The 15,383-nt window shown below is 42.1% G+C and overlaps 2 protein-coding genes across 2 annotated transcripts in view; one reads left to right on the top strand and one right to left on the bottom strand.

Annotated features, from left to right (window-relative positions):
- GRAMD4 (GRAM domain containing 4) overlaps positions 1–15,383 on the top strand; it is an 81,682-nt gene that overhangs the window by 44,599 nt on the left and 21,700 nt on the right. Inside the window, exons 4-5 of the mRNA XM_080394099.1 lie at positions 5,546–5,666; positions 13,982–14,043. Of these exons, the coding sequence (XP_080250225.1) occupies positions 5,546–5,666; positions 13,982–14,043 (183 nt within the window). The remainder of the gene's footprint in view (positions 1–5,545; positions 5,667–13,981; positions 14,044–15,383) is intronic.
- The window catches only part of CELSR1 (cadherin EGF LAG seven-pass G-type receptor 1), a 295,961-nt gene that overhangs the window by 276,087 nt on the left and 4,491 nt on the right, over positions 1–15,383 (bottom strand). The gene's annotated exons all lie outside the window — the stretch shown is intronic.

Below are 15,383 nucleotides of genomic sequence, written 5' to 3'. Positions count from 1 at the left end.
AGCCATGAATCGTGAACTTGTCTCCAGAGGAGTGTATGAATTACAAAGTAATTGTAAACAGGAAAAAAAAAAACAGGTTAGGGATTTCTGTTGTGGGTCCTTCCTCCATCACTGCCTGTTAGTCAACGTTCTTTGTTTTTGCTTTATCAAAAGTGGTGGAGCTGTTCCATGTCTTTCACAGCGCTGCCATTTGCTACTGGTGTTTAAGATAAAGACTAAAAGCTCTTCAATGCCTGTGATGACGAAAATAGACGTTTTTCCAGACTCTTTAATATTTTGTTAGTAATGTGATATAGTTGGTTTACTTGGGACAAAGTTAAAATACTAGCTTTCTGTAGAAGGTGGGAGTCTGGCAAGACAAGAAGCTGTCTGTGCTGGAGAAAAATCCCCATGTCTGGTTCAGTCAGCATGGCTGGCGAGATCCAGTTTGATGGTGTGTGGTTGGGATTTAGTGTGGTTAGAACCAATTAAACAACATACTTGAACTCTGGTGATGTTTGAAGGATTGCAGGGAGATTTGCCATAATCAATATAGACGTGGAAGGGTTATTTCTGTCTTGTTAAGTACTGGTGTTTCCCCATGTAAATATGACGGGGATGCTTTTTGGCATTTCTAGTTTTTAACTTGGTCTCCTTAGATTTGATGCTAAACTGGTTTGGTAGCTGGAAACAGTGGTCTGCAATCTGTAGCTACGCTCTGAAAGAAATTTTTGATCACTTTGTCCCAGAGGTGGATTTTGCAACATACCTGTGGGCCTGTGAAGGAATGCTATTATGTAAAACGGCTCCTAGGAGACTCCCTAATCCACCTCCAATCCCCGCATTAAGGGGGACATCCGCTTTACTGCACATGCGGTACTGAATTAGAAATCCAACCTGCTGCCGCGCCTTACCATCATCCTTCTTTTCTAAATACTACTCAGATTCTCTTCAGTCTCACCTGAACTAAATACTTCAGTATTCCAGAGCTTTTTATCAAAACATTTCTTACAAGCTTGTGTATTCTGAGGAGAAAACTGAAATTTTTCAGCTGCTTTAGTGGCTGGTGTCATACGATGATGCAGTGAAACACTCGGTAGCTTGTCTTTTAGCAATTACGTGATACCAGCCAAACTTTTTGAAATGTTCAATCTTTGAATGTCAATGGTCAAATCTTTATAGAGTTTCAGGTGTGACAGTTGTGTTACACCTAACAGAGAATAAAAAGATGTAGAAAACCTGAAGTGGATAAATTTTTTTTGGAAATGTGTGAGATGCATTGCTGATGGTGGTCTTTCCTATGGGGTCAAATCTCCTAGGGCTTACGGTGCAGTAATATACAGGTTAATGTAGCTGAAATGCTGTTGTTGCCTTGTCTTACAGACTTCTAAAGTTCATTTTAAAAAATGCAATAGCATCCAGATATTTTCCTGCTTTTCTACACAAGCTGACTTTGCTAGAGAGATTTTAAAGCATTTTTTTCAGGGTCACAACCTAAAGGGTTACCCAGCCTGCAGGTATATAGAGATTGTGACTGTGGGTTGGTAGAATTCAGTAATACACAAGGACACTGAGTCTTTTCCCTCTTAAGTTTCTCTGCTTTATTACGGACTGCCACAAATACCACAAAAAACACCACTAGCAACTATACTTACGATTGATAAAGTGAATATATATATATAAGTGAAAAAATTATATACGTGTGTGTGTGTATCCAAAAAAAGCTGTTATAAACCAGTGGCAGCAACCAAGTAGGTGTATGCTATTACAGGTTGCTACAAACTTATCACTAGCGACGCAAACATCAATAATGTAGTAGCAGATGTAATTTGTGATAGATTACGTATGTGCACATATGTGTATGTTTAGAATAATACCACTATCAAGCTTATTGGACAGATCTCAGAATGGGCCAAAGTGTCCCAGAGGAGAGGACAAACTGATCCCAGAGGGGGACCCAACTATCCCAGAAGTGGGAGGACAAACCAAACCCTCCCCAGCGGGGGTCCAAGATCTTTTAGAAAGTTTGTGTGGAGAGTTCAGCCCGTTTAGGAAGAGAGAAGTGCATGCAGCACAGAAAGTTGTCAGAGAGAGAAGCTTCATTTTGGATAAAAATTAAGTCGTTCTTGTATCATAGGGAAATGAGGAGGTGTATGACACCACCACTTCAGCAGCTGATAGGTGCTGTTAGTTTCTGTTTTTTACCTGGAATAGCAAATAGATGTTTTCTGTTCTGTCTGGCCAATTTTTGTTTTTCCAGACAGTTTTCCTGTTCTTGGAGATAGAACAGCCAATGGCAGTTATGAAATCTTACTTTCTCAGAATGTTTTCCCCTTTTTCCAGGCTATTTTTCACCTTTTCAGATGATAAGTTGCTGTTACAGTTTCTTGTTTTTGTGCTTATCAATGGTATCTCAGGATGTCTCTGGTTTCTAGGTACCCAGCTGTATACTTTAAAGAGGCCAGCTGCACTTCTCAAGGATGCTGCTTCTTCCCAGGCCCACTTCCCAGGCTGGAAGGCATTTTCTCTGACAATATTTCCACAGGCATTTTCTGTTAGTAATTTCCCCCTTCTAACCAGATGAGCTTTATGGCTGCTCACATCACCTGCATGTCCAGTTAAGATGTGCACTTGGCCTCTTGTAATATTTTAATGTTTCTTGCCCAGCAGGAGGTCGGGAGCTGTGGTTGATGTGCCTGGGAGGGAAATTATGGAAGCTGATTAGTCTTGGAGCTGAAGCTTGACCTTTTATGTTTTACCCTTTTGTGTGTGTGTGTGCAGGGGGGAGGATGTCTAAATTTTTATTGTCTGAAGATGAAGTCCAAGGAGCACTCCATTCCCATCGTCAAGGAGGCTACTCATCTGTAAAGCTCAGCAGATAGATACCATGGTGAAATGTTCTTACAGGTTCTTTTCAGGGGTCTGTGACCTCTGCTTTTTGTAGCCAACTTCACTCGTTCTGCAGGAGGACCCCTCACGGCCAGAGAAGTATACTCTGAAAGTTCAGTTCAGCGTGGCCAAATCGTAGGTTTTGTCAGGAAGAGAGCAAGAAAGAACTCTACATGTGCCCTGCCCCCACTCCACCTCCCCTCCCCCCACCCCCACCCCTCAGCCCTCACATGGTTTCGGTTACCTAGCAAAATTTAGTGTGTTTAATTAACAAAAAGAGTGTTGGTTTTGTTGCTGTTGGTTTTGGGGTTTTTTGCAATGCCAGAGCACGGACCAGACTGCTGCCAAAGCAGCAACAAATACTACTTTAAAGAGTTGGAGGGGCCAGAGCAGTCACAGTGGGGTGGATTTGGACTGCAGTCGTGGATGTGAAAGTTAGGAAATGCTATGAAATGTGAAGCTGTGACATCCTTAATGATGGGATGCTGTTTTTTTCAGTTTCATTTTATAGTTCTGCCTCATTTTGTACCCTTTAACTCTGCCTCTTTCCATAAAGCATCTCTGGCACTGCTTGTCCTTCTAGTGGTCAAGTTTCTGGGGTTTTTGTTTTTAGTAGAGTAAGATGTAGTGCAATCAGAACAACTGGAATTAAGGGAGCTGGAAGATCTGAGTACATTTTCAAGGGCATTGAGGTTAATTTATACGACTTGTGGTTTTCTTATGTACACATAACGCATAGTCACTTCCTCCCTTAAAAAAGTGCCTAATGAAGAAATTTTTTCCATTAATGGTCTTGAGTAAATAACATCCCTATCAAGCTTTGGAACTCTTTGTGATATCTTCACGGTATTGCACAAGCTCCAGTGCATCTGAAGTGCAACAGATGTTTCCGCTCAGCTTGGTGCGTGCTCTTGTTCTGTAACCAGGCAAACCCTTGAAAGTAGGGTGAGCTAATTATAAACTTAGTTTTCTTGTTGGATTTAAAATTCCTTGTGGACACGTAATTGGGAACAGCTCCATGTATATGTATGCCCTTATGTCCGTATCTTTCCATTTATTTACAGGAGAGACAATACCTGCTGTAACAGTAAAAGTCCCCAACCCTACCCTCGGGAATAAATTTCAGTTTTAGTTGCTGGAGGATAACTTGGTTTCAGTGCTCCAACTCTTCTTTCCATTGTCACTAACAAAGCATCAGTGGGGAGATGACAGCACTCCTTTCTGCTTGGTGGAGTTCAACCTCTAGCCTCATGGTGGAAGCCATCATGTTGTCTTCTCAATTCATGTATCTTTCTCCCGTGTCTCCTAATTCAGTGCTCTAAACCTCTTAGTGCTCCAGGAATACAGATAATCTACCACCACCTAACTTGCATAGCAGAAAAAATGATCAGAGATACTGCACAAGGGCCTCCTGCAGAGGAGGGAGAGTTTTTCAGTTCCTCTGAACATTTGCACAAGGGCTTCAGACCTTCTCAAGATGCATAATGATTGAAGTCAGAGAGGCTCAGATACCAAAATTATCTTGAGTATCAGTGATTTACAGGGCAACATCTGAAAAGAGACAGAAGAGGTTGCTGTAGGCTATAACATAATATAGGAATCTTGTTAAATGACACAAGACCTGAACCCCTGCGTCCGTGTTGATAGTAGAATTAGCAAGTGTTTTCTGTTCTGGCTTCCTGCAAGCTTGAAATACACTTGCTGTTCTACTATGTATTATTGAGATTGAGCCTAAAAATTAGGCAAGAGACTAAAATGTAATGCTTTCATTTAAAAAAATAACCAGACAACAGAACCCCCACAACATTCTCAGTCTTCTTTTTGTCATGTCTCTTGTATTCCTGTCTGGGAAAAGTGATCAGCGATAGTGACCCCATTGTAGCTCTACAGTAAAATAAGGTCAAGAACAAGGATATTGCCAGTGACAACAAAGCAAGGTTAATTAGCCACCAAAAAAGCCTTATACGTAGTTGATACTAACTTCTCATGAAAAAAGTTGAGAGAACGTGTATGTGTGCTTGTGTAAGTAAATATATGTGTGTATGTATATTTATATGTAAATTATTACATGGAAATTAGTAGGGCACGCTGTAACCTCAGAAAAGGGTAAAAATCTAGACCTAATTCCTCATCTCACAACCCCTTCTTAAAACTGTACGATACTAATGGGGCCATCTGACTTATATAAAAATGGGAATTGATGGATGGAGGCTATAACTTTATGTGAGGATATGGTTTTGTTTTTTTCCTATTCATGGACATCGGGGAAGAAAACAGATACTTTTTTTTTTATTATTTATTGTTATGACCATTGGATTTAGCAATAGACAACCTTTGCTGCTGCTTATTTCTTTGGTGAATGAGATGTATGTCATGTTGTATTTAGATAAAGGTAACTTGTGCCAAGGGCTTACTTTTGATATGTTGCATCTTGAAAAGAAAAATTTGAAGTTGTTTTCTCCTTGCTTTAACAGTTGTAACTGAACACTTTGTACGTGATAGAGCTGTGTGCTTTTTTTATGAAGTTTTTCTGGCCCTTGATTGCTTGTTTTTTCTGGTGAACGTATTTGGTATGGCACAGATAAACCCCCATGCACCTAATCTGTCATAATTAGATTTTAATTTTCTTATAGAAATACTTCAGGGTAACTAAATCTTTTTCTCCTTTAATTAACAGAGGAGGAGCTCAGGAAGCTGAGAGAAGAAACAAATGCTGAAACGTTAAGGCAGGAGCTAGAAAAGGAACGGCAGAGGAGATTAGAACTAGAACAAAAAGTCAATGAAGTACTTAAAGCAAGGTAAGAGAAATATCTTCACTGTAAGGCTGAAAGCCACTCAATATCTCTTGTCTGTCTCTGAGACATTCTGGTGAAAGCATCTGTTTCCAGCCTGGTCTGTCTTAAAATAAATTAGTAGCTCACAGAGAGAGGAGCTGTCTATGTTTTCCTGTAGAAGTACATCTTGCACACCCGTGTACACCCGAGTTACTTGACCACACATACTGCCCTAGCTGCAGAAGTGTCTTGGCACTTCTCTAATTGCGATATTCTTCATTTCACCTTTTCTGATGGCCTCCCTCTGGGATCTCACATACCTGGAGCTATCAGCATGCATTGTGTGCTACTGAACATCAGAGCCTTTGCCATGCCATTGCATGTGTTTTGCCTCTTCAAAACCTGTGTCATCTCCAGACTGCCCTGTCCTTGTTATTCTTGTTCTAGCAGCAGCAAGGACATCCCAGTACCACAGTGCAACCCGAAATGTGTGGGAGTGGCTGGCGCTCAAGCCTTCCTTGCCGCTGCAATGAAAAATGGAAACATGCCTCCCCATACCCCTAAGTCCTTTCAGCCTTGAGAACACCCACCTTGATGATGCAAAGCATCACATTTGATGTTGTCTCTCCTTAGTGTGTCTAGCTGCATGGACTTTAGATCTTAAGACCATAGCAGCTGCTTGTTCATCCAGATGACTTGCATATGTAGCTGCCTGTGTCATCTTCCTCAGCAGTAGCTAAGATTGCTTGGCTGAGCAGTAGGATCTGTGGATCACCATCAGCTGCTGTCATCAGGAGATAGTGCAGGACAAGTTTGTAATTGTGTGTGATAAGCACTGCCAGTTACTTAGAGGTGACAAGTAAGAACAAACAGGCAAAACTTTGTGCTTGGACATGAGGTTTCCCAATGCCATACAAACTATTCCTGGCCTACTGCTTCCTTCCATACTCATCCTGAGTGTAAAGATGCCTTTCTGGTCAGGCCAGCAGGCTGCATCCACTGGTATTCTGTGGCAGTGGAAGTAGGAGCCTTTTATAGGAAGCATGAACCTAGTTGTTCATGTTCTGTGGCCTGTTGACCTCCTACTCCTATACAATCATAGAATCATTTAGGTTGGAAAAGGCCTTTAGGATCATCAGGCCCAACCGTTAACCCAGCACTGCCAAGTCCATCATCAAACGATGCCCCTAAGCACCACATCTACAGATCTTTCAAATACCTGCAGGGATGGTGACTCAACCACGTCCCTGGGCAGCCTGTTCCAGTGCCTGACAGCCCTTTCAGGGAAGCAGTGTTTTGTAGTATCCAATCTAAACCTCCCCTGGAGCAACCTGAGGCCATTTCCTCTTGTCCTATTGCTTGTTCCTTGGGAGAAGACTGATACCCTCCTTGCTACAGCCTCCTTTCAGGGAGTTGTAGAGAACGATAAGGTCTCCCCTTTTCTCCAGGCTGAACAACCCCAGTTTCTTCAACCTGCTCCTCATAAGCATCCACAAACACCTGTTTTTAGGTGTATCAGGAGGTACATTGTTACCTTTTCACCTCCGTATCTGTTTGCAGATGTGTTATCCATGAATTTATTTAACTCCCCCCTTGACAGTGCTGGAGCTATCTAGCACTGGAAGCTGTGGAGGCAATATATCACAGAAGTCCACTCTTGACTCTAAAGAAGCCATTTCTTTTCTTTCTTTTTTAAGAGATTCTTAGTGGTTTGAAGAAGTGCCCCATAGTTACGGAATTGTGAGATCTGGTGAATAACTTTTCAGCATTTAGCTTGTTTGCCACCCTTGATCAGTCCTTTTCCTCTCTTACTCTTCTCCTGTCCAGATTTAAGGGTTCCAGCTTTTCCAGTGTCTCCTTAAGATTACTCCATCCCTTTCATCAATTCATTTGCTGTTCTTTAACTGTTTCGTCTTAAGATGAAGAGGCTGAGTTCATGCGGTATTCAGAGTGTGGGTTCACCAAGGCTTTAGACAGAAGATGAGTTAGGCCTTCCCTCTTATCCTCGGTACCCAGTACGGTGGGGTTTTTTTAGCTAATGTTTCACACTGATGGTTTTTCAAAATCACTGGTTCCATGCAAGATTGGTCCATGTGCAGACTTGACCTGAGCTGCCAAGTTGCATGCTTAGAAGGGGCTCTGCAAGGTCCTCGTGGAAGAGTCTTGTTCCCAAGCCAGCCTGTGACCATGCCCTGGGAAGGTGGACTGCTCTGATCTGGTGGGGTTTTACAGAGAAAATAGTTTTAAGGTCTTTGTATATCAACATTAGTTTCACCATCTGTGCCTTGTTGGATTGTGGACAACAGCGAATCTCTAGCAGGTGGGCCATTGCCAAATTAAGGTAGGATGGCTTGTCCGCCTCGGTGTTCACGTTTAGATATCCTAAGGATTAAACGAGCCCTATTAGCATGGGTATTGCACTTGGGGATTATGTCCCGCCAATTATCCCCTTTACATGAGTTGTTTTCTAACTACTTTTCTTAAAATTCCAACCTTTTTGAGACAGGCGGGTATATGTAAGATAACATAATAAGACTTTGAAAAATTTCTAGTTTCTACCCAGAAGAAGAGAAATCAGATTGGCTGTGGCTTTTCCTTAACTTGTGCTCCATTGCGTGAAATTCTTCACTGCTTTTTATCTTTTTGCACTTTACTGTAGACATTGTAAAATACTTTTATTAGGACTACAGGCAAAATGTTGGTTGGCACAATTAAATATGTAACAGGCCAAATTTATGCCTGATGGAAACTTAATTTTATTAAGCAAAGTAACTGCAGGAAGTTGTCTCTGCTAATGTCAACAAGGCCAAATTCACCCTGCTTCGCAGTTAGGTAATTTTTCATACAATCTTTAAATAGACATTAATATAAACATGTTTGCGTGTACTCTGCTTTTTGATTACAGAAGTAAACTATTAATGAAAACCGAACCATGCTGTGGTGTAAGAAGAAAGAAATTATTTTAACAGTTGCAGTATTCAAAAGTATTTGTGAATTAGATCAATATATGTAGCTATACAAATACATGCTGCAAAGTGTTCAGCAAGGAGAAAACAAGGAGCTAAAAATCTCCGTTTTTTAAAAAAAATTAATTTTTTTAGTGAAGAACATGGGCTTCTTTCATTGAGTTGTGCACAGGGAGGAGGGAGGAGTGGAAGAAGAGGATTTTCAGTGGTTTTGTTTGTCATGGTGTTTGTTGTCTCTGTGTCTGAGTATTCAGAAACATCGTGGCCTCAGCTGAAGTTTCCCATAGATGCACTTCAGGACATCCCAGCATTTGGTACGACAGCTGAAGCTTATTGACATTTTGCTAGTGGAACAATGCATAAATAATTTGGAATAGTCTGAGCGAGCAATGTGTTTAGTGTAAATTGTGGGCTGTTGCTGCCTTACTTTGCAAATTGTGAGCTAGCTCCATCACACAGGAAAACAAAAAAATTACCAAAAAAGTTTTGCAACAACAGCAATCTGTGACTTAAGCAAACCTTTTTATTTGTATCATTGTAAACTATTTTTAAGAGGACCAAATAGACAATGCTTCTGCATAAGGCACTATTCTTTCTGTGCCGCTTATCTTGGTTAACTCTTCCTGGCTTCTTGTTAAATGACAGCAGCTTCCACATGTGCAATGTTTTCAGTATGCCTTTATTTTTCACTTAGTAGATATGGTGACAAACTGCTGGTAAAGTAGCTCCTGTCAAGACTTGAATTTTTTTTATGCCCGTGAACATTTAGATCTTGTACAACTTTGGATTGATGGCATTTCATTGGGAACCTTTTCTTTTGTTTCAGAAACTACAGATTGGGACAGTAGCCATGTAAAATGTGGATGAGAAGGGCAAAAGCTTCTGAAGTGTTTGGTGTATTTTAGTGGAAAGAGATACAAAACATATGAAAATGGTTTAACTCAGTTTTGTGTCAGCTCTTTGGGTTAAGAAGCCATGCATACCTGCATGATATCTCTTTAAACTAGGCTGTGAAAATACCTCCTTTATGCTTATTTTTGCATTTCTGAGGTGGGAACATGCTTTTGATGGAAGTGCTGATGATGTTCATGTTGCTTTGAGCAGTAAGAAGAATGTAACAGCTTTGACCGGCTTCCACAACAGCTGTCAAAAGAAGATGATGGGTTGTGAACTTGGAGTTAGCCTGTAGGAAAATTGCTTTTAGTAAGTCTTCAGAACATCCTGGCAGAGACTGGATCTGTTGTGTGCAGCAAGCCTGGTCTTCACAGAGTTGTTGGGTAGAGTCTGTTTAATTCACACACCTCAACTGCAACTATATTCGATGCCTAATACGCACGAGCCAGAGATGTTTATTTAAAGTAAATGGCCCTCAGTGTCAAGGGTTGCTTTTGTGTCGTACCTGCACTTACAAAAATAATGTTGTGGTGCTGTTCAGTGGGGCAGCATTGAGTGGATGCTGCATCAGTATGTGCTGATCATTTCCGAATAGTAAATGTGCACTGGTCAGGAACAGTTCTCACATTTCCCTGATTTTAATATATATAAAAAAAGGGGGTGGGGAGTGGTGGGGGAAGGCACATTTGTGGTTGTCTTCTTCATTGGCTAAGATTACTCTTACCTGATTTAATGAGCCTGTGCTATTAAATGGCTGCAACCTCTAGTTGTGTAAACATGACCTAACCTTAGGTTGGGGATCTGTTTGCGTTGCCAATCACACCCTTTTTCCGGTTGGAAAGTGTGATCCCAGAGGAATTCTTGCAGCTTGTTTTCTTTGGTGCAGGCTGCAGTTAGGAAACCTGCATAGGAACACAGCCTTTTGCATTGTTCTGGCGATCACTTATGTTTTCCAGCCTTTTAACTGATCTCTGGCATGAATAGTGGTTCAGAAACTGTAGGAAAGATAATTCTTCCCCCCGTCAATGGTCTTGATGTACTGACTGGTTGAACATGACCTGGTTTTAGGACTGAGCTTCCCAGTGGGTGTGCAAGCCTAAACAATGAATTCTGAGCTTTCTGGCCCAAATCTGTCTGAAGTGGCTAATTATAACCTGATTCACAGGTGCAGTAATGAGGTGTCATTAACCTGATGATTCGTAAAGGGCAGGTTCTTCACAGGGAAGGAGTAAAAGGCAGATGGCAAGTAAGACAATGCCAAAAACATGAAACAAAAAAGCACCAAGAAGGGCTAAAGCCAAACTGTCACATGCTCCTGATGGAGCACAGCGAGGCTGCTGTCCAGAACTGCGTCTTGGTGAGAGTTTTTTTGATATTTTTTTTTCTCCAAGAAACATGGGGAGTAATGACGTGCTGCTTCTGAAAATATATCCCAGCATGTCAAAGGAAGACCCAGCCTGAAGGTTCTGATGGCTGATGCTGCTGGGATCCTGTCTTGGCTCTTTCACTGGAGCCGTTCGGGTGTGACACTGCCCCAATGCCTTTGCGTGACTGGAGTGGGTTGAGTAACTGCCTCCTGCCTGTGTGAACCTGCTTGTGAATGACTGCCACCTTTCTACCCAAGTGTGTCTTCAGCTTCAGTGGAACACTGTGACAGTGACAGATTGTGGATGAAGATGCCCGCCTATATGGTGTAACCATCTGATGTGCTGATAGAGGAAAACAAGACACTGCTGTATAATAGTTTGTGCAAATTTGATCATATTAATTGCTGTCTGTCTTTAGAGAGACAGAGCTGGAAACGGAGAAGATGCAGGAGAATGGGAGAAAGAGCAAGGAGAAGGGGGAGTTTTTAGGGGAGGAACCCATCATTTGTATTGAAACTGGTGGGAAATGGCACAGAAGCCAAAGTTAAAGTTTAGCTAGAAAAAAGAAACGGGTGGAATTTCAGGTAGCTTTTGAAAAGAGTTGCTGCAAATACAGAGGCTGTGTGGAGAAGTCCTGAAGAGACATGAAAGTAAGTGGCTTTGAAAGTAGAAACCATTGAATTCAACTTCTCCGCACTGATAAATGTCCAGTTATAATTTATAAATCAGTAAATTATTTCTGAATGTTCCTTTCAGAAATGAAAAAGGATGTGTAAAGCTCATTAAATATAGGGAGTGCTTAGGAAGGAAGGGAGGTAATTAGTTCTGTAGTTTCTCCATCATACTCACTGATGTGTGCTGTTGAGATGGCACACGTTAGTAATGGCCTTCTCCATGTGCAGACAGTACAGGAAGATCTTTTGCTGATGTAATTTCTAGAGGAACAGCAGGAGAGAGAACTATATATCTTGTCTATATTGCTGCAGTCTGTCCAGCACAGTAGGATCCCTCTTCTCACTCTCCGTTTGCTGACCAGCATCCCACTTGGTTCCCTTCCTGAGCGTGGTAGAGAAGGGCTGCGGTGGTTTGACCCTGGCTGGATGCCAGGTGCCCCCCACAGCCGCTCTGTCACTGCCCCCTCAGCTGGGCAGGGGAGAGAAAATAGAACAAAAGGCTTGTGGGTTGAGGTAAGGACAGGGAGATCACTCAGCAATTACCGTAACAGGGAAAACAACTTGACTTGCAGAAATTAGTTTATTATCATTCAAATCGGAAAAAAAGCGCACCTTCCCCGCAGCCCTTCCTTCTTCCTGGGCTTAATTCCCAATTTCTCTACCCCTGCCCCGCAAGCAGCACAGGGGAAGGGGGAAGGGGGTTGTGGCCTGTTCATCACACACTGTTTCTGCCGCTCCTTCCTCCTCACACTCTTTCCCCGCTCCAGCCCGGGCCCTCCCGCAGGAGATGCTCCTCCATGAACTTCTCCAGCGGGAGCCCTTCCCGCGGGGGGCTGCGGCTCTGCCCGGGCCGCTCCTGCATGGGTCCCCCACAGGGTCACAAGCGCTGCCAGCAGCTGTGCTCTAGCATGGCCTTCCCACAGGTCACAGCCTCTTTCAAGCATCCACCTGCCCCGACATGGGGTCCTCCGTGGGCTGCAGGTGGCGATCTGCTCCACCATGGACCTCCGTGGGCTGCAGGGGCGCAGCCTGCCTCACCAGGGTCTCCACTGCAGGCAGCAGGGGAACCTCTGCTCTGGTGCCCGGAGCACCTCCTGCCTCCTTCTGCACTGGCCTGGGGGTCTGCAGGGCTGCCGCTCTCAATAGTCTCACTCCTCTTTTCTGCTGGCACAGATTTTCCACATCATACCCCTCTCCCCTTCTTCATATGCTATCCCAGAGGGGCTACCACCATCACTGATGGGCTCGGCCTTGGCCAGCGGCCGATCTGTCTTGGAGCCGGCTGGCATGGGCTTCACTGGACATGGGGAAAGCTTCTAGCAGCTTCTCACAGAAGCCACCCCTGTAGCCCCTCCCCGCTACTAAAACCTTGCCATGCAAACCCGATACAGTGAGGAGCAAAAGATGAAGGGGACATTTGAAAGCACCTGTTTTCTGATAAATGAGTGATAATGAAATTGCATGAACAACACGTTTTTGTTTCAAACAGTAATCTTTTCAATCATACAACTCCCTGTCAAACAGAGCTTGCTGCGGCTGGTGTTATGTTGTCAAAGCTTCTGCTTCATTGGAAAAAATCTTAGTAGTATGTCTACATGGATGGCTGAAGGCTTTTGGACTGAAGCCTGAAGTAGTCTCAAGACAGGCTGGCTGTGCAGGCTGTGGATAGTGCAAATGTAATTTGAAGCCTTGCACATGTGCAGAATGGAAAAAGCATTTGTGTTTTCCAAAATCTGTTTACTTTTAATGAATAAGAGTATTATTCTTGACTCATTTTGAAAGATGAGACTAGGGATGCCTGCTACTTGCCATATATTTTTAGAACATTTTTGTCTCAGTTTTTCAGACTGTTATTTCTATTTTGCGAGTTTTTTAAAAGATATTTTTAAAAGTGGTTGGTATCTGTGCTTTTCAAGAGCTTACAATGTAACATTTTAAATAATTCTTGACACCTGTTCCTCTCATTGTGAAGATGAGTGGCAGAATTCAAGGTTCAAGCATTAAACTGTGGTTTTGTTCTAGTACTGTGATTATCAACTTGTGATATGGAATCCCTTTTCATTTAATAATGTGGGAGGAGTCAGGGCTCTGAGAGTTTTCCTGGCAGGCATTGCATTCAGTATACAACACAAAGGCATAAGTAATGCAGCAAACTCGATACTAAATTATTTAGTAGTTGTAAGACGGAATTGAGCTGTCGGTGACAGGAAATGGCCAAACCACACCTCTCCTTCCAGTGGATGGTATTTCCCTAGATCTTAAGTGCGATGTGCAATGAATATTTTAAATCTTGTGAAAGGGCATAAGTTTGGTTTTTCTCTTGTCACGTTTGGATTATCTCCACTGGGGAAACCGTGGAGGTTCTGGTGCTCCCTTTACCTAAAAGGGATAAAATTCTTCATTTGGAGCATTTCACAATGTTTCTGTTTTCTTTGTAGGACAGAAGAGGCGCCTGCAGCTCATCAACCTGCAAAGCCACAAACGCAAGCCAACGGAACAGGTAATCTTGGTCAGAGCTCTACTAGCAATTTGGTTCTGTCAGGGTTTTTTCACCCCTTTCTTCTGATCCTTAGAAGATCAAATCTTGCTGAAAAACCTGGTGGGTCCTTAAACAGGCTTCTGAAGAAGCCCAATATGAAAAACCATTTGAGAAGCTTCTTACCTCTCTGGATGTGATTCTGCATTTACTTTTTGTATTTGACTTTGCACGTCTGAGCAAGGAATTTATTGTGTATTGTAAAGCCTTTAGGAATGTAATGAAACCTGTTGCCTGACTTCATCATTCTTGCATGCCTTGCTGAACCTTGACTTACCCGAAAACAGGTGTAATACATAGAAAAAAATGTTCTCTTTTGTTCTCAAGTGCAAAAGCTCTTTTCTGCCATTAACCATATTACTTCTTCCTTTTTCTAAAAGAAAAGACATTCTGAAGAAAGAGTAAGCTTAGGAGTTACTCATTTTTTGGACACCTACACTGTTGTCTACATTTCTTAAGCTGCTGCTTATTACAAATTCAATAATACAGTGATTTCTGGAAGAACTAAGGCAACGGGCAGATTCTCAATCTTTCAGTACACTTAAGCTTCCCCCCACCCCCCATCTCTTAATTGAGACTTAGGCTTTTAAATCTGCAGATTAAGTTGGAAGTTGCTCCTCCTGTACTCCTGTAATGTCAACACTTTGTGTTATGTGAACTGCAGCCTACAATTTTTTTCGGTCTTGTGCACTGAAAATTTCTTTCTCAGTACTTGCAGTATTAGCATGTGGGAAGCTACTTCATTTTTTTTTTTATTTTATTTTCAAATGGAAGTGTTGTCTCAGCTGTAAACTGTTACTAAATTCCTTGTTTTTCTGGATATCACTGTCATTCATTAATAGTTTGATTCTATTTTTCAAGCACCGATTGCTTTTTCTCTCATGCTTGAAAGCATCATTTTGTTGTAGATGTCTGATTATTCTTTCATGCCTTTGTTTAATCATATCTTAATTTTATGGAGTTCTGTACAACGTTTGGTCCTGGCATAGTTGTGACCAGTGTCCTCTGTGACATCGCTGTATTAGTCTGTTCTGAATAGTCTGTTCCTTCTAGACAGTGATTTTCTGAGTTACAGGTAAACCAAAAGGTGATTGTTTTGTTCTCACTTGTGCTGCCGTAAGGCTTTTACCCTTGTATTATTTCCATATGCCGGTATATTTTTCCAGTGAAACGGACATACAGAAAGTGTACATCATGCCATTACTTTACGATGTATGACTTTCCAGGCAGTTTTATGACTATATATTCAATATTTAGAAAATGGAATATACAGCATAAATGCTGTAGCCTGGCTTTAGAAAAAA

The sequence above is a fragment of the Falco punctatus genome (genome assembly GCF_963210335.1).
Source record: "Falco punctatus genome assembly, chromosome: 6".
Lineage (NCBI taxonomy): Eukaryota > Metazoa > Chordata > Aves > Falconiformes > Falconidae > Falco > Falco punctatus.
Note: the sequence above shows the minus strand (reverse complement) of the source record. Positions and strands in the feature narration are given on the sequence as shown.